Source organism: Hylobates moloch, unplaced genomic scaffold (assembly GCF_009828535.3).
Source record: "Hylobates moloch isolate HMO894 unplaced genomic scaffold, HMol_V3 SCAFFOLD_5, whole genome shotgun sequence".
Classification (NCBI taxonomy): Eukaryota; Metazoa; Chordata; class Mammalia; order Primates; family Hylobatidae; genus Hylobates; species Hylobates moloch.
In genome coordinates, this window is record NW_026652280.1 from 85,775,671 (window position 1) to 85,793,785 (window position 18,115).

The 18,115-nt window shown below is 45.0% G+C and overlaps 1 protein-coding gene across 2 annotated transcripts in view; it reads left to right on the forward strand.

Moving 5' to 3' along the window:
• The window catches only part of LOC116469059 (RNA-binding protein 4), a 29,050-nt gene extending 11,805 nt beyond the window's left edge, over positions 1-17,245 (forward strand). The window contains exons 2-4 of one of the 2 annotated variants that reach the window (XM_058438974.1): positions 10,501-10,924; positions 14,237-14,927; positions 16,808-16,953. In XM_058438974.1, coding sequence (XP_058294957.1) covers positions 10,501-10,924; positions 14,237-14,919 — 1,107 coding nt within the window. In that variant the 3' untranslated portion in view covers positions 14,920-14,927; positions 16,808-16,953. Of the gene's footprint in view, positions 1-9,186; positions 9,557-10,500; positions 10,925-14,236; positions 14,928-16,807 lie in introns of those variants that run through there. The other variant, XM_032153575.2, reaches the window with a different exon arrangement.
• The last annotated feature ends 870 nt before the right edge of the window (positions 17,246-18,115 follow it).

Consider the following 18,115-nt stretch of genomic DNA (forward strand, 5'->3'; position numbering starts at 1 on the left):
CATTGAAAGTGTGTTTTGGAAAAATGGACTCTATATTCAGATTATTCAACTTATCCACCTATCACCTCTACAACTTGGCCTTCATTGGAGAAGTTTTAGTTGGCTTATTCCTGGAACAAGACCACCTAGAGGCTTTTTAGCCTTGTCAGCCTGCGCTCTTCTGAGGTTTGGACCTTGTTTTAAATTGTGTGTGTAGTGGGCTTGAGACCATCTCTCGTAATGGAGGTAATGGGACTATCACTGAGGGGTTCAGCCTGTCCAGGTGGGCTACCGTTCTAGTCAAACCATCACTTAAATTCTGCCACAGTCTGTGCACAGACGGTTGGTTCTCCAGGTATATTGTCCTATTAAGCCAAATAGGTGGACATCATGGGATGGGTGAGGTCATCATGAAAACAGATTTACTGGATTTATGGACCTAGTATACTATGTAACAGATGGGAAACTGAATTTTACAATCTATAGGTACCTTTGAAAGGTCATAAAGGGTAAAAGTCTATAGTTTTCCAGAAAATAATTCTTAAAACTGGGTTTCATGTCTAGATTTAAATTGTATCATGTATCTGTCTTTAGTGCTTCAAATGTGGCCAGGTATGGTAGCTCACACCTGTAATTCTCAGCGCTTTGGGAAGCTGAGGCAGGAGGATTGCTAGAGACCAGACTTTTGAGACCAGCTTCGGCAATACAGTGAGACCTTGTCTCTACCAAAAAAAAAAAAAAAAGGCCAGCTGTGGTGGCATGCATCTGTAGTCCTAGCCACTTGGGAGGCTGAAGCAAGAGGATTGCTTGAACTCAGGAGTTGGAGGTTATAGTGAACTATGATCATGCCACTGCACTTTAGCCCGTATGACAGAGCAAGACCCTGTCTCAAATAAATAAACAAATGCTTTGCTCAGCTAGCTGAGGCAGGCTTTGGGCTGACCTTGAAGGATTTATTGTCTGGGAGGCAGGACCTACCTCAGTGATCTAGTTTATATGAATAATTATTGATAGGCAAATGGTAGGTAAGGAGGGAGAGGATGTGGCAGTAATCCCAGGTAGTTAAATTTTTTGGAGATATAATTTGATTTAAAAACTGACTTGGGGCAGGTGTCATGGCTCACGTTTGTAATCCTAGCACTTTGGGAGGCCAGGATGGTCAGATCGTTTTGAGTCCAGGAGTTCAAGACCAGCCTGGGCTACATGGGTAAACTTCATCTCTACAAAAAATAAAAAACTAGCCGGCCGTGGTGGTACGTACCAGTAGTGCCTGTAGTCCAGCTGAGGCTGGAGGATCTCTTGAGCCTGGGAGGTGGAGTTTGCAGTGAGCTAAGATCATGCCACTGCACTCCAGCCTGGGCAACAGAGTGAAACCCCGTCTGAGGAAAACATAAAAACAACAACAAAAAAAGTAAACTGACTTGGTATAGACAAGAGTGACTGTTGTCTCTTTAATCAGTTTTTTAAGTTTTTTTTTTTTTTTTTTTTTAAAGAGGGTCTCACTATGTTGTCTAGGCCACACTTGAACACATGGCTCAAGTGATCTTCCTACCTCAGGCTCCCAAGTAGCTGGGACTACAGGAGGTTTCCTGAATTTGAATCCTGGCTCTACCTCTTCTTGGCTGTGTGATCTTGGACATATTAGGAACACTGCCTCTGTTTTGTTACCTATAAAATGAGGATAATAGCTAACTACAATAAATATATTAATACAACAAACTAAATTTATATTAGTGTAGCCAACACAATTATATTAATCTTCATAGCAACTCACATGCGTTAGCTATTTCTTTTTTTTTTTTTAAGATGGAGTCTTGCTCTTGTTGCCCAGGCAGGAGTACAGTGGTGCGATTTCAGCTCACTGCAACCCCTGCCTCCTGGGTTCAAGTGATTCTCCTGCCTCAGCCTCCTGAGTAGATGGGATTACAGGCACCCGCTACCATGCCCAGCTAATTTTTGTATTTTTAGTAGAGACAGGATTTCACCATGTTGGCCAGGCTGGTCTTGAACTTCTGAACTCAGGTGATCCACTCTCCTCGGCCTCCCAAAGTGCAGGCATTATAGGTGTGAGCCACCATGCCCTGCCAACATTAGCTATTTCTTTCTTTTTTTTTTTTTTTTTTTTTTTTGAGACAGTCTTGCTCTGTTGCCCAGGCTGGAGTGCAGTGGTGCTATCTCGGCTCACTGCAAGCTCTGCCTCCCGGGTTCACGCCATTCTCCTGCCTCAGCCTCCCGAATAGCTGGGACTACAGGTGCCCGCCACCTCGCCTGGCTAATTTTTGTATTTTTGGTAGAGATGGGATTTCACCGTGTTAGCCAGGGTGGTCTCGATCTCCTGACCTCGTGATCTGCCCGCCTTGGCCTCCCAAAGTGCTGGGATTACAGGCGTGAGCCACTGCGCCTGGCCAACATTAGCTATTTCGGAGATGTGGGAGTTGAGGCTGTTGGTTAAGTGACTATTCTTTTTTTTTTTTTTTTGATATGGAGTCTCGTATCACCCAGGAGGAGTGCAGTGGCACAATCTTGGCTCACTGCAACCTCCTCCTGGGTTCAAGCAATTCTGCCTTAGCCTCCTGAGTAGCTGGGACTACAGGGATGCACCACCACACCCAATTAATTTTTCTATTATTAGTAGAGATGGGGTTTTACCATATTGGCCAGGCTGGTCTCGAACTCCTGACCTCAAATGATCCTCCCACTCAGCCTCTCAGAGTGCTGGAATTACGGGTGTGAGCCACCATGCCTGGCCTTAAGTTACTATTCTTAAGATCAAATGGCTACAAAGTTGGTGGCTTAAGGAACTGAACCAGACATTGGAACCATCTAGGGCTTTGTTTATAATCGTTATGCTATACGGCTGTTGGGAGAGTCAAATGAGAACATGTGACGTGTATATAGTCACTTCTCATGAAATGTTAGCCATCGCATATAAATGAGTTAGAACATTCTGGGGACACTGGAATGGCCTACTGGAGCAGCACACAGCTGATCCAAAGATTTTAGATATAGGTGTGAGTGCAGCACATACTTGTAATAGTGAAGGCAGTGAATATCTGTAATTAGTGGTACCTAGAAGTGATTTGGCTACTATAGCACATCAATTTTGGCCACCTCCAGTCTCTGGCAATACTATTTTGTGTCCTGGGAGCAATTCTTGTGGATATGGAGAAGAAAGGTTATTGATAGTGTAGGGGACTTTCAAAGACATTAAGGAAGGCTAAGAGGTTGTCATTGGCTGTAGGATTGGAGGCCTAGGAAGCTTTCTGCCCGATTCCCATTGAACATCCCTGGAGAATACTGGATTTTTAGTTTGCACCCTTAGAACTGTAACTCATATCTGGACCAGGAGCCAGAGTTATTTATTATGTATGTTATATTAAGATGTTTAAGTTACATATTTGTCCTTGAGCCTGTACAACTCAGATTGGACTGGGCATGGTGGCTCACGCCTGTAATCCCAACACTTTGGGAGGCTGAGGCAGGCGGCTCACCTGAGGTCAGGAGTTCAAGACCAGCCTGGCCAACATGGTGAAACCCCGTCTGTACTAAAAATACAAAAAATTAGCCAGGCGTGGTGGCGTGTGCCTGTAATCCCAGCTACTCGGGAGGCTGAGGCATAAGAATCACTTGAACCTGAGAGGCAGAGGTTGCAGTGAGCCAAGATTGAGCCACTGTACTCCAGCCCGGGTGGCAGAGTGAGACTCCGTCTCAAAAAAAGAAAAAAAAAAACTCATACAGATTGCATTTTTGTCTAAGTAGTTTTCACTGTCACCAGTGTTTACCCCTAGATTTGTATTTGTACCTCATTTCCAAGAGTCTCATCTCTTATTTCTCAGTTATATGCCTGTATACACTGCCCTTTTTATTGAAGATTGGCAGCTAGATTACATATTTATTCTTGGCTCTGAAAAAATGTCAGCTTTCTAGATGACTGGACAAGTCACTTTACCTCTGAGGAGCTTGGTAGCCTAGTCAGCAAATTAAGAGTCAACAAAATAGCATCTACTGTGTTCCAGACAAGGTGCTTTTATTTACTTATTTTAATTTTTTCAGATGGTCTCTCTGGTTGCTGAGGCTGGATGGAGTGCAGTGGCATGATCTTGGCTCACTGCAGCCTCTGCCTCCTGAGCTCAGGTGATTCCCCCACCTCAGCCTCCCAAGTGGCTGGAACTACAGGTGCGCACCACCACACCTGGCTAATTTTTTTTGTATTTTTAGTAGAGAGAGGGTTTCTCCATGTTGCCCAGGCTGGCCTCGAACTCCACCTGCCTTGACCTCCCAAAGTGCTGGGATTACAGGCATGAGACACCGTGCCTGACCAACAAGGTGGTTTTAAAACATCCCTTTTGCCAGGTATGGTGGCTCACGCCTGTAATTCCAGCACTTTGGGAGGCTGAGGCAGGTGGATCACCAGAGGTCAGGAGTTTGATACTAGCCTGACCAACATGGCAAAACCCCTCTTCTACTAAAAATACAAAATTAGCCAGGCGTGGTGGTGCATGCCTGTAATTTCAGCTACATAGGAGGCTGAGGCAGGAGAATCCCTTGAATCCCGGAGGTAGAGGTTTTCTGTGAGCCGATAGTGCCATTGGACTCCAGCCTGGGCAACAAGTGCAAAACTCCTTCTCAGATAAATAAATAAAACATCTCTTTTGATGTCATTCTCTGTAGTTGAGCTGGTAAGGCAGAGGATTTGGATCAGATCTCTTTAATTGGCCTTTATTTATTTCTTTATTTATTTTTTGAGACAGAGTTTTGCTCTTGTTGCCCAGGCTGGAGTGTAGTGGTACGATCTCGGCTCACTGCAACTTACGCCTCCTGGGTTCAAGTGATTCTCCCTGCCTCAGACTCCCTAGTAGCTGGGATTATAGGCATGCGCCACCATGCCCGGCTAATTTTTTTTTGTTTTTTGTTTTTTAGTAGAGACAGTGTTCCTCCATGTAGTTCAGGCTGGTCTCGAACTCCCGACCTCAGCTGATCTGCCCACCTCGGCCTCCCAAAGTGATGGCATTACAGGCATGAGCCACTGCACCCGGACTAATTGGCCTTTTAGTTAAAAATATTTTATTTTTTTTTAAGGGGCAAGCCTTAAGTTCCTGTAGTACTCAGTAAAATAACAGGTAGGTCTGTATCAGTATGAAGACACTTGAACTACAAACTTCTCTACCTAAAGCTTCATTTTGTTCCAGTTGTCAAAGTGATCAAAATCTGTTAGCTTGGGTTACCTCTGGCTGTTGGGTACCTGCTTTTCTGTTTGAGGAAGACTGGAAAGTGTACTAGGTGATGAGTAAAGGTATGTGTTTTCAGTAAAGATAAGTGTCCAGGTTTTTAACGTGATAGTGACTGAAGACCCGAAGTCATTTCCCTCCTTTTGGCTATCAAGAAGTTAACTCATACATTCATTCGTTTACTTGTTAACTTAGTCAACAAATATTTGAGGGTCTTACCATGTGCCAAGTACAGTTCTAACACTGAGGATATAATATAGAATTAATAACATGCTTTTTTAGAATAAGTATAGGATTTCAAGTGGTAGTAAGTATTCAGAAAGACAACATGGAGTCATAGGATAGAGTTCTAAGGTAGGGTTGGGGTGAGTGATGTTTTTAGATCGGTGGCCAGTGTAAGAACCTGAATAAAGAATATTCTAGTCTAAATGAGCTTGGGATAAGGCCAGTATGTCTGAAGGGAGCACAGTTGGTGGTCAAGGGCAGTGGTTGTTAGAAACATTGGGAAATTCTGGCAAGAACCAGATTGGGGTAAGGTCTTACGGTGCAAGGAGGGGAGTTTGAATTTCTTTTTTTTTTTTTTTGAGATGGAGTTTCGCTCTTGTAGACCAGGCTGGAGTGCAATGGCACGATCTCGGCTCACAGCAACCTTCGCCTCCCGGGTTCAAGCCATTCTCCTGCCTCAGCCTCCGGAGTAGCTGGGATTACAGGCATGTGCCACCATGTCCGGCTAATTTTGTATTTTTAGTAGAGACAGGGTTTCTCCATGTTGGTCAGGCTGGTCTCTAACTCTGGACCTCAGGTGATCCACCCACCTCAGCCTCCCAAAGTGCTGGGATTACAGGTGTGAGCCACCGCACCTGGCTGCTTGAATTTATTTCAATTGCCTTAAAACAACAACAACAAAAAACTAGGCCAGACGCGGTGGCTTACGCCTGTAATCTCAACATTTTGGGAGGCCAAGGTGGGCGGTTCACGAGGTCAGGAGACCAGCCTGACCAACTTGGTGAAATTCCGTCTCTATTAAAAATACAAAAATTAGCCAGCCGTGGAAGTGTGCGCCTGTAGTCCCAGCTACTTGGGAGGCCGAGGCAGGAGAATCACTTGAACCTCGGAGGCCGAGATTGCACTCCAGCCTCGGCGACAGAGTGAGACTCCATCTCAAAAAAAAAAAAAAAGCCAAGTCTGGGCATGTAATCTCAGGCCTGTAATCTCAACACTTTTGAGAGGCTAAGGTGGGAGGATTATTTCTGGGCCCAGGAGTTCAAGACCAGCCTGAGCAACATAGAGACCTCATCTCCCAAAAATTAAAAAAAAATTAGACATGTGTGGTGGTGCACACCTGTAATTCCAGCTACCTGGGAGGCAAGAGACAGGAGGAACACTTGAGCCCGGGAGATCAAGGCTTTAGTGACCTGTGATTGTGACACTGCACTCCAGCCTGGGTGACAGCATGACCTGGTCTCATAAAAAAAAAAAAAAAGGGCAGGAAATTTATTGGCTATTATCCAGCCTTTTTTCTAAATTAAACCACCCCAAGTACTATTCTTATCATCCTTGCTTCTTATATGTTACAATTGCCATAGTTTTGTGGGTTTTGTTTTTGAGACGGAGTCTCACTCTGTCGCCCAGGCTGGAGTGCAGTGGCGTGATCTCGGCTCACTGCAACCTCCGCTCCCAGGGTTCAAGCAATTCTCCTGCCTCAGCCTCCCTGGTAGCTGGGATTACAGGCGCATGCCACCATGCCTGGCTAATTTTTTTGTATTTTTAGTAGAGACAGGGTTTCACCATGTTAGACAGGCTGGTTTCGAACTCCTAACCTCAGGTGATCTGCCTACCTTGGCCTCCTGAAGTGCTGGGATTACAGGCGTGAGCCACTGTGCCCGGCTGAGAGGATTGCTTTTGAGCACAGGCATTTCAGACCAGTCTGGGCAACAAAGAGCTCGTCTCTACAATAAATTAAAAAAATAGCAAGGCCTGGTGGCACGCATCTGTAGTCCCAGCTACTTGGGAAGCTGAGGAGTTCCAGGCTGCAATGAGCTATGGATAGTGCCACTGTACTCCAGTCTGGGTGACATTGCAAGAACTGTCTCAAAAAAAGGCAGGGAGATTATTTAATGTGGTTCATTCAGGATGAGCTTGTAAAGTGTTACATAGCTAACTAGACCTAGTTGGGTTTCAGAGGTGAAATCAAGTAAATTAGGTTTTGGGCTGCATGCAGAGGTGGTTAGTAGTTTTGATGTCCGCACACTGGGCTTGAACTGTGATCCTGAGATTTATGTTCCCAGTCTCCTTCAGTCTGGAGAGATTATTACTTAACAATGAATTGATCCTTGTTATACTTTGGTATTTTGGAAGAAAGTTTTATCCCCAGACATGTTGAAACGAGATCTAACTGAAGGAGATGAGAGGATTTCTATACCATATGTGTTACCTTCTAATGCTGGCCACTTCTGAAGGGCACGTGGCAGCTGAGACGAAATTGATTTTCTTCATCAGTGATCCCGTGGCCTTTACACAGGCTCAGAGGTGCATCAGAATCCACAATGAAGTGGACAAGATTAGTGACCAACACATCTGTACATGTTATATTTTCTTTTTTTAGTTCCTTAACTTTTTCTACCCTAGGATAAATTATTGATCAGTTTTCTACAGTCAGATTCCTGAATCATGTTGGGTTTTTTTTTTTTAGTTTCACTCTTGTCGTCCAGGCCAGAGTGCACTGGCACAGTCTTGTCTCACTGCAACCTCTGCCTCCCTGGTTCAAGCGATTCTCCTGTCTCAGCCTCCTGAGTAGCTGGGATTACAGGGGCCTGCCACCACGTTCGGCTAATTTTTGTGTTTTTAGTAGAGATGGGTTTCACCATGTTGGCTAGGCTAGTCTTGAACTCCTGACCTCAGGTGATCCACCCGCCTCGGCCTCCCAAAGTGCTGGGATTACAGGCGTGAGCCACCGCACCTGGCCCTCGTGTTGGGTTTTAAAACCCACTTTTTTTTCCCCCCCAAACTCAGACTTCACCTTTCTGTTTATGAAATCTTTCTCCTTTTGGGGCGGGGGTGGTGGTGAAGAAGCTGCTTTGGATGGTGGTGTGTGGTACTTGTGTCATCTTCACTCCTGATGATCCCTTTCCTCATAAACTCTGCACTGCTTTTAGCCTGTTTTGTTCGTGTTATAAGTTCTTCCATCCAGTCCCTGCACTCCACCTTTTAATCTTTTCAAAAGCTGCTTTGCAAAGGGTCTTGACTAAAGTTGCTTGCTTAATGAATATGAAGCAGCCTAAGGATGAGAGAAAACCAGGCAGCAGCTGGACCCTCTGGAGAATGTTACTTTGTATTTTGTTTACAGCTGGTTGTGACTACGCTCTTTCCTCTAAAGTCGGTTCTAGGGGATTAAAACAGCTCTGGCTGATGGCGCCCAATAAAATAAAACAAAAAAACCTTTGCTGCTCCAATTTTTTCTCAGGGTGGGGTCGGGGTATACTTTCAGTCTCCATGGTCACACAAAGGTTTCTTCATCGCGGACCCTGGGAGGCTGGTTCCCAGAGGGAACTTGTCCTCAGCGTCTCCTGGACAGTGCAGCCTCCTGCCGGGCCTACTTCTGGAAGGCCATTACAGAGGTCCTTTCACCACCTGTGAGAGGTTTGATTTTGGGGGAGCTCCGGGACTCTCAAGGCTACAGTGTGGACTACTGGCCCAAGGAGAAGGTTGGTTTCCTGAGGTGGTGGTGGTGGGGGTGGGGGGGGGGGGGGGGGGGGGTTCTTCGCTGTTTTTCTTCCCTGGCATGTGCCTGCATAAGCTATTTCCACAGCGTCCTGGCCGCGAGAGGGGTGGTGCTTGGGAGGTTAGAGGGAGACACCTAGAGTGAACGGCAGAATGGAGCGCGGAATACTGTCTGGCTGTGCACGTGGAGGTGGCGAAATGTGGAAGCTTAACGAAGTTGGCGCCATGAAGCTAAAAGACAGCTACCCCAGGGCTCTAGCTCGCTCCGCCTAATGGCGGGCCGCACCCCGCCGGCGAAGCTCTCGTTTGTAGGTCCGCCCTCACGCTGATCTCTTGCCCAATCAGCGAGCTCGGCTTCGCGAGGTTGGTGCCCATTGGCTTTCGCATAAAAGCTCGGAGGTTACAGACGTTTCCACCTCTTGCCGGCCTCTTAGGTAATTGGCGTCCGTGGTAACCAATCAGGAAGAGGATCTGCGGGAACGCCGGCCTTTTACTTTCTTGAGTGGCCAATCCGGTTGTAGGCTCACCTCCCCCCTCTACCCAGAGCCACTGCTGCGGCCGCCGCCATTTTAGCGTTTTGTCAGAAGCGTCCGCGCCGCGAGGAGGAGGCCCTTCTGGTTTCTGTGCGGGTGAGACTCCGAGCCCTTTCACTGCCTGCCTTGTACTCTGTTAAATCTTCTCTCACTCCCTTGGGCTTCGGGGGTGTCCTGGTGGGTTCGCAGCCTCCACACCCGTCACTGAGAGCCGACCTCGGTCCTCGGCATTGCGCGGTAAGCCGGGAGCAGCCCTTCCCCCACCGCCCCCTGAGAATACCTTGCTTTTTTCCCCCACCCTGTCCCGCGCCCGACGTGGCTCCTCTTAGAAGCCTCGAGATTTCCGCTGAGATAACCCCCTTTCCCTTATACCTGGCAATTACATCCCCGTTTCGGGAATTTCTCGGGCCGTGAGACATCGTCTGGTTAATGAATCTGAAGCTCTCTTCCGTGGCCACGCATTTCAGTGTTCGGCAGGAGCTAGGACGGTGCCCCGAGAGAGGCGTTCCCCACTCCAGTACTTCCTTTATCTTCCATTCCTCGCTGTCTGATCCGAGTCGCGCGTTCACTACTTCCAAAGGAAACTCAAATGTAGCTATTACAAGGCCCATTTTCCCGGAAATGATGGCTGCTTTGGTTCCTACGTGAGGAAAAGCCTGTTGATAATTTCAGGCAGGCAGTCAGCAAACCTAGTAGACTTTTGTTTTCTGTTGTCCTCCTAGTGGATAGAAAAGCCCAGTACCCCCATTTCTTCATATGCTGTTTTTCATGCCCATTTCTGTTGCAAGGTATCGGTTCTTACCAAACCCTTTGTCTACTAAGGACCTCCCTATTGCAGATGTCTTCTTATTCTTACAGGTTCATGGCGGCTACTATAGCAGGCCTTAGTTCACTCCCACCTCCCTTTGATTATTGTGTGGAGGTGTGTGTGCAGGCGTGTGAGAGAGAAAACTGGAAATATACATTAGAGTGAAAGTCGTTTTTTATGAACGAATGTGGGCCTGAGGTCTTTTGTCAGATGTCTTGTTTTTCTCTCCCAGGCTCTTGTCAGGATGGTGAAGCTGTTCATCGGAAACCTTCCCCGGGAGGCTACAGAGCAGGAGATTCGCTCACTCTTCGAGCAGTATGGGAAGGTGCTGGAATGTGACATCATTAAGAATTACGGCTTTGTGCACATAGAAGACAAAACTGCAGCTGAAGATGCCATACGCAACCTGCACCATTACAAGCTTCATGGGGTGAACATCAACGTGGAAGCCAGCAAGAATAAGAGCAAAACCTCAACAAAGTTGCATGTGGGCAACATCAGTCCCACCTGCACCAATAAGGAGCTTCGAGCCAAGTTTGAGGAGTATGGTCCGGTCATTGAATGTGACATCGTGAAAGATTATGCCTTCGTACACATGGAACGGGCAGAGGATGCAGTGGAGGCCATCAGGGGCCTTGATAACACAGAGTTTCAAGGTGAACCACCCTCTTTGGGTAGAGGGCTGAACACAAGGCTATGTGCAGAAAATGGTTGAATAAGTAAAAGGAGAGGTTTGGTAAAGATAACAGCTGTTGGCTGGCTGGTGACAAATAAGTATGGGTGATGGACTTCTTAAGATGTAGAATGCACGGGACTTAGGGGCTTTACCTTAGGCAAATGTCTCCTGGAGAAAAGCCACTCACCTTTTATTTGGAGCCCCTACGGCTCTTGTGCTTATTAGTGCAGAAATCCTTTTCTCTGAAGGCTGTCTGAGTTACTGGGCCTTTTTTATTTTTTATTTTTTATTCTTTTGTAGTAGAGTACAGTTCAGAGTTCCTCACTCTGAATTTATTGCCCTCAGCATAGGATCAGAATTCTGCATTTTACATGAAGAACCTCGCAAAAACATGTCAAGCAACATTTTATAGGAGCAGAATCCTTGTTAAGCTGTCCTACCTTACACAAACTCTTTAAAGGGTTACAGTTCTTGTTGCTTTTATATTATACCTGTACCAAGGGATTGTATTTTGAATATAAGGCCACTCTAGAATTACAAGGCTGATTTTAGGACTTCCTGGAGAGGAGGCACTGGGGTTTTAGGGGCAGTAATGACTGTCTTTTCATTGGTTTGGGGGGCTGGACTTTGTAAGATTTTGGTGAACAGAGCACTTAGATTTGTGTTATCTTGGAGTCTTAACCAAATGAATTTTTTGTGCCTGGAGGGCAGCATGGGTGATGATGTGGATTGTCACTTCATTTGGAAGCATCTCAAATCCCCAGCATTTTGAATGCCTACATGTTGCTCAAAGGAAATGCTTGTTAGAGCATTTTGGATTTTGAATTTTCAGATTTGGGATGCTAAAATGGTACGTATAACACAAATATTCCAAAGTCTGAGGTCCGAAGCAACAGTGGCAGTTCAGGGGTGGTGATCATGGTGAATTGCTATCTGAACTCTTCTCTCACCTCCTTTGGGTTCCCAGTATCAGAAAGAGCGTGTCCTTTTTTAGCTTAAGCAGGACTGAACAAAAACAATAAAAAATAAAAAAAGCCTTATCCAAATTATGGAGTATTCCCGTGACTCCTTGCTATATTTCAAACCTGTGTTCTGACAGTGTAGTTGCCGATTCTTTTTCTGGGTACTCCCCTTGTTAAGAGTCATTACTGCTGCCTTTGGCGTCCATTTCCCTTAAATTGGGCTTTTTTAGAGCTGAGGGTCTGATCATTATTTCCTCTAGTAATGGGTGCCCTGTGTCATGGGCATTGCTGTGCATTAGTAAAGAAAAGTGACACAGGTCTAGTTTGCTTTTTTTTAATTGGCAAGTTGAGAATTATTTTGTCAACAACTTAATTGAGAGCAAAGGCTGCTCTTGTGGAGGGTTTGTGGTATGATACCTAATTTTTGGACTGTTTCGCACACTTTAGCCCAGTCAGAAGAGGTGGTGTCTGCTTGTAGCAGTTAGGTTTAAGGAGAGGACAGTGTGGTCTTGATTCAGGACAAATTATCCTTATATAAAACTCTGGGTGTCTGAACGCTAGGTCCCCTGACACTACCCTATGCTTAGTTATTTTTACCTTATTTTATGTAATATTTTCGTCTCTCATTTCTTAATATTGTTCTGGTATAGTTACAGATGTTTATTGATGAGCAGCAATTATTAGGGTGGTCTTTTTTCCTTTCTGTTTCTCAGTGTTGGGGATCTTCTCTATTGCTTGCCCACTTAAAATCTCTTTTAGATATTTTTTAAAATTTAACTTCTTTTTCTGGCATTAGAACCAACAGATCCTTAGATTAAGGTGTTTATTAGTGATCTTTATGTCTGGAATGTGCACAGTTGCTTTCTTAGTTGCACTTGTTTTCTCTGGTTTTGTTAGGTGCTAAAGTGGCCCCCTGGGCAAATGCCAGAGACAAGCTAGCACTTTAAGGCACTAAGTGCATAATTGCATATCTACTCTCTTTTAATAACCTGCAACCTAAACTTCCAGCTGTGTAGACCTTCTTGATATTTTGTTCCTTCCACCCCTGTTTCCCTATTGTGTTTTCTGGTCTCCCAGAATCTAACATGAATTTTGCAAGGAAAATTGTGTGTTTACCACTTTCTCTAATGTTAGAGGATCCATCTGTTGACTCTCCCTTGCTTTTGACCATTTACTCCTTTGACAGGTATATGTTTAGGTGCATCATAACCAGTTGCATCGGGAAATTTTTGCAGGATTTGGATCTCTTCTGAATTTTGCTTACCAATACGCTGGTAGATCATGTTAGGTAGAAATTGCTTCTGTAGAGACTTACTAAAACTTAGTTTTAACTTTTCTAGAAAAGTTTCTGCTTTTATTACGTTTTCAGAAGTAATACTTTTCCAGAATGCAAATTTTAGTTTTCAGGAAAAATATTAGATGTATGTTCTTAGTTAGGCTCTCAGATATGTAGTTTCAGGAGAAGTACTTTAATTCTGCTTGAACTGAGCAGTTTGGTCCACTGACTAGTATAACTAGTTATTCTCCACTTTCGTCAGCCACCTTTTCTTCCATGTTTTTTACAGTATTCTAAAATTTCAGGCATTGAGAACAATCTGTCCTGTTTTTGCCCTGTTTGCCTTTGACCGTAGTAGAGGGTCACTAAAATTAACTCTCAGATTGTAAAGAATCCTTGTTAAAGCAATGATCAGAACCAGCAGTTTAAAGGGCCCAGTTAAGGGAGAAGGCTGTCCTTCAACTGGTTGTGCCCCTTTGTCTCCCCAGTTCATGAGGGTTTTTCCAGAGATGTACTTTGAAATTTGCTTGCCACATTCAGCTGTGGATTGAGTCTAGGTCGTTTTTTAATAGTGGTGATTGATCATTGGAGTCTTTTATTCGATTCTTTTAAATTTTTGGAGGAGGGTGGAAAACTGGCCTTTACTTACATTCTCTTGCTTAATGAAAATCCGTCTTGCTAGTAAGGATTGGAGGTGTCAGAAAAAACTTGGGCACTCTTTCTTTCTTTGACTTCTTTTGACTTTGAGCCGCTGTTTGGAGATGATTTTTACCTGTTAGGAGATGATTTGAGCAAGAGTAGTTTTATTTCTTAAGCATTTAAACTATTGTTATAGCTGAAATATTTCTTCATCTAAGTGATCTTTGCCTGAAATCAGGTCATTATACTGAATCTATATGTTGAGTCTTTTTTTTTTTCCTTTTTATCTTTTCGTAAAGATGAATCCTGCATTAGAATTGTCTAGATAAAGCCATTGCTATGACCAGTGTCTGGGGTAGGGGCTGGGGCTACGACTAAGAGTGATAGCAACCCTTCTTGCGTCTGTTTCTTCAAGGCAAACGAATGCACGTGCAGTTGTCCACCAGCCGGCTTAGGACTGCGCCCGGGATGGGAGACCAGAGCGGCTGCTATCGGTGCGGGAAAGAGGGGCACTGGTCCAAAGAGTGTCCGATAGATCGTTCAGGCCGCGTGGCAGACTTGACCGAGCAATATAATGAGCAATACGGAGCAGTGCGTACGCCTTACACCATGAGCTATGGGGATTCATTGTATTACAACAACGCGTACGGAGCGCTCGATGCCTACTACAAGCGCTGCCGTGCTGCCCGGTCCTATGAGGCAGTGGCAGCTGCAGCTGCCTCCGTGTATAATTACGCAGAGCAGACCCTGTCCCAGCTGCCACAAGTCCAGAATACAGCCATGGCCAGTCACCTCACCTCCACCTCTCTCGATCCCTACGATAGACACCTGTTGCCGACCTCAGGAGCTGCTGCCACAGCTGCTGCTGCAGCAGCAGCCGCTGCTGCTGTTACTGCAGCTTCCACTTCATATTACGGGCGGGATCGGAGCCCCCTGCGTCGCGCTACAGCCCCAGTCCCCACTGTTGGAGAGGGCTACGGTTACGGGCATGAGAGTGAGTTGTCCCAAGCTTCAGCAGCCGCGCGGAATTCTCTGTACGACATGGCCCGGTATGAGCGGGAGCAGTATGCCGATCGGGCGCGGTACTCAGCCTTTTAAAGCTTGAGGTGAGAGGGGTGGGGTGTTCCCTCTTCTGGTTTTGCCATCCCTCCTGCAGCCTAAAGGGCTCCAATTAGGCTGCCCTGCTTGCTTGCTTTTGCAGGGTTAGGGTAAGGTTACTAGGATGGCTCGCAGGCTAGAGAGAAGTCCTAACTGCTTAACTTTAAAATACATGGAGTTTCTTGGCCCTCATGGCTATTTTTCAGGGCTTCTGGTAGTGGGAGTCAATTTGATTCTATTTGTGCCTAGAAAAATAAAGAATGATGTGCTGGTGAATCTTGGGTCACCTATGTACTATACTATAATTGAACCTTACCTGGGGACCCACACATTCAGGCTCAGGTGTTTTGTTTCTTAGAGCCTTTGTTAAGTTTCCTAGGTGTGCGACATTCCTAAGGTCTTCAAGTTTCCTGTTCTGTTTTGTGCTGTGTGAAAGTTCTGATATGACCCCTGATGATAAAGTCCATAACTGTAGTTAACTGGTCATCACTGCTCAGGTCCCAGTTACTAAGAAGACTACCAAAATGGCATCATCTTAATCTTGAAGCGTATTTCTGACATTCCTGAACGGTTCAACCCTTATGAGTTTTATAGAACTTATTTGATGGTAAGTTGGGGTAGAGAGATACAAAACTTTTATAAAGTTCCACAAGGAAGTCTGGGCATAGATGCTAACACTCACCTTCTCTGCCCAGCTCAGATTTATTCCCTGAATAGAGTGCCCACTCCATTGCTATATCTTTCAGTCTGTCCTATAACAGCCTAGCCTGTCACTTAGGGTTTTTTTTTTTTTTAAGTAACTATTCCCACAGTTCTAGTTTTGATATCATCTGCTTTCTCAGGGTATATGTTTTAAGAATGCAGGCACACCTGTTAATTTTACTCCTTTGGTAATGTTGAAATCCAGGGTTGGGAGCTTTGCCATAAGCAAATCACTCCCTTCTTCATCTTCTCACTAGCTGTTTTGGGCATTTAATACTCTTGAGCCAGCAGCTCTACCCTGAGTCCCCTGGCTTTTTCCACTGTCATACATTTTGAGCCCCATGATCCATTTGGCTCTACTTGAATATATTCTCTTCTGATACTTGCCAGCTTTGGGCTGTAGGTGTTTGAGATTATTGTACTTAAGGGTAAATCTCAATGCCCTTCGTTTTGAATAACTCCCAGTGTGTCCCAGACATTACCATTGACCCTTAATTATAGCAACAGTGTGTGACTGATAGATAACTGTCATCTTTGCAGTTAGGGCAGAAGGTATGTGGCTTTCCCAGGGTCATTGGGTAGGCAGTCACTGATTGGGCTGGAAAAGAGACTTCAGTGACTTGATGCGTAGCTTATACATGCCCTTCCGCACCTTCTTTCCAAAGTTAGTTTCTTCCCTAGTTGGAATTGGATGTCCTCAGGTCTTAAAACTTGTGCAGTTGATGCTACTTTTATCTAGACTTTGAATGATTTTTAACTCGGACCTTGGCAGTAACTCCTAGATAGAAAATACTGTTAATTTTTTTTTTTTAAACCTCAGGGAGCTAATTGGAACCATTCCATTTTTCCTGTCCTCTGCTGACATCTTGTGATGTGGAATTACCTTCTCTGAGGAATGATAATGTTAACATCATCAAGAGCAAGGAATGTCTCTTTGCCTACTTTTATGAAACAAGATATACTATTAATTTAAGACCTTAGTCTGAGATTGTTTAGCCTCCCCAGTTACTCTCTGGCCTTCAAGCTCTTTTCATTGTTAGAGATCACTGTGATACTGGGGAAGAAGGGTACAAGTAAACTTTAAAAGGAGTGTCAAGTTATCAGACTTTGTAAAGATGTTGAAGTTTTAAATGGGAAAGCCCTTTTGAGCTTTGCTGTAAAGCCGCTGTATTGTGCTCTCTTTCAGGTGGGATGTGTGTGGGCTGAAATTCCGAGCTGCAGTTGTGCATGAGAATACACCCTTCGTGGTACCCCATCTCCGGGACGTTCTCGGCTCTGTGCGTTCAGTCCCTCAGGAACCGTGGACCTTAATTTACCTTGCTAAGTTCAGACCTTCTCTTCCTTTCCTTTCCTCTCCTGCCCATTTTCCTGTTCTTCTGTCCTTCAATACTTCTGTAGCTTCCCATTCATGTTCTGTTCTCCCAGCAGGCCTCATTGTGTGCAGAAACTGTGGTGGGGGCTGTGCTGTCTCCTCCCTGCCTCCTGCCTCCTGCGGCTGTTGGATTTGGGAATGACCTTGGTGAGAGTCTCACTGCTCCAGGGTCTCTTTTTGGTCCAAAGGCTAGACCTATAGAGTTGGATCACTTTTTTTCTTTCCGGTGAAATAAATGGTTTTTCAACTTAGGGTATGTGTGCTTTGAGAGACTTCTTGCTTGGGCTTGTTTGGGGGTTCATTTGTACCTTGAAAGGGGAGGGTGTAAAGTTTTAAGATACTCAGCTTTGGGTGAACGTCACTGTAGTTATTTTGTTTATTGTAAATAGGACTTGTAGGTGCCAGAGGAAAGAGGTTATACAGAAGCCCAGGCAGGCAGCCTTATTCTAATGAAGACTTTTCCCACTGGTCCACCTTTGTTATAAAACCAATTACTTTTAGTTTAGAGATGTAGCTCTTCTCTTCTAGAGAAACAGTCACCACCTTCCCTTAAGACATTCCATTCACCCAGTGAGTGTATCTAGCTTAACTTAATTTCCAGGGAAAAGGAGAGGTTTAGGGGAAGAGGAAGTCAGTTTTCGCTCTTCGTGCCATGTGAAAAAAATGAAGCTGTGGCTCCAAGAGTACTTTGCTAACTGTAGGCCAGTGACATGTGTTGATGCCTTTTGCCATCTATTTGTTTAGCTCTGCCAAAATCCAAAGAATGCCTGAATGGTCCCACTAGCACCTCATTACTTGGGTTTACAGCCTTTAAATCATAGGCATGGAGAAATGACCCAACATACGAGGCTTTAGATACCTTGTTGAATGATGGGGCTGAGTGCAAGAACTGCCGCCTCTTAGCCTCACGTTTTTCTTGAAACAGTTATATGTCTTCCATATGTTTGGTCTGTACCTTCTTGCTCCAGTTTCTACAGATACAGGACTGTGTCTAGTTAGAGTATTTCTCAGAATCATTCAACAAATACTGAGCACCTACTGTATGCCAGGCATTACCCTTTCAGGGAAGTCGAGTTATGATGATGGGGAGATAAAGAAGCTGATCTTTACTTAGGTGGTTTC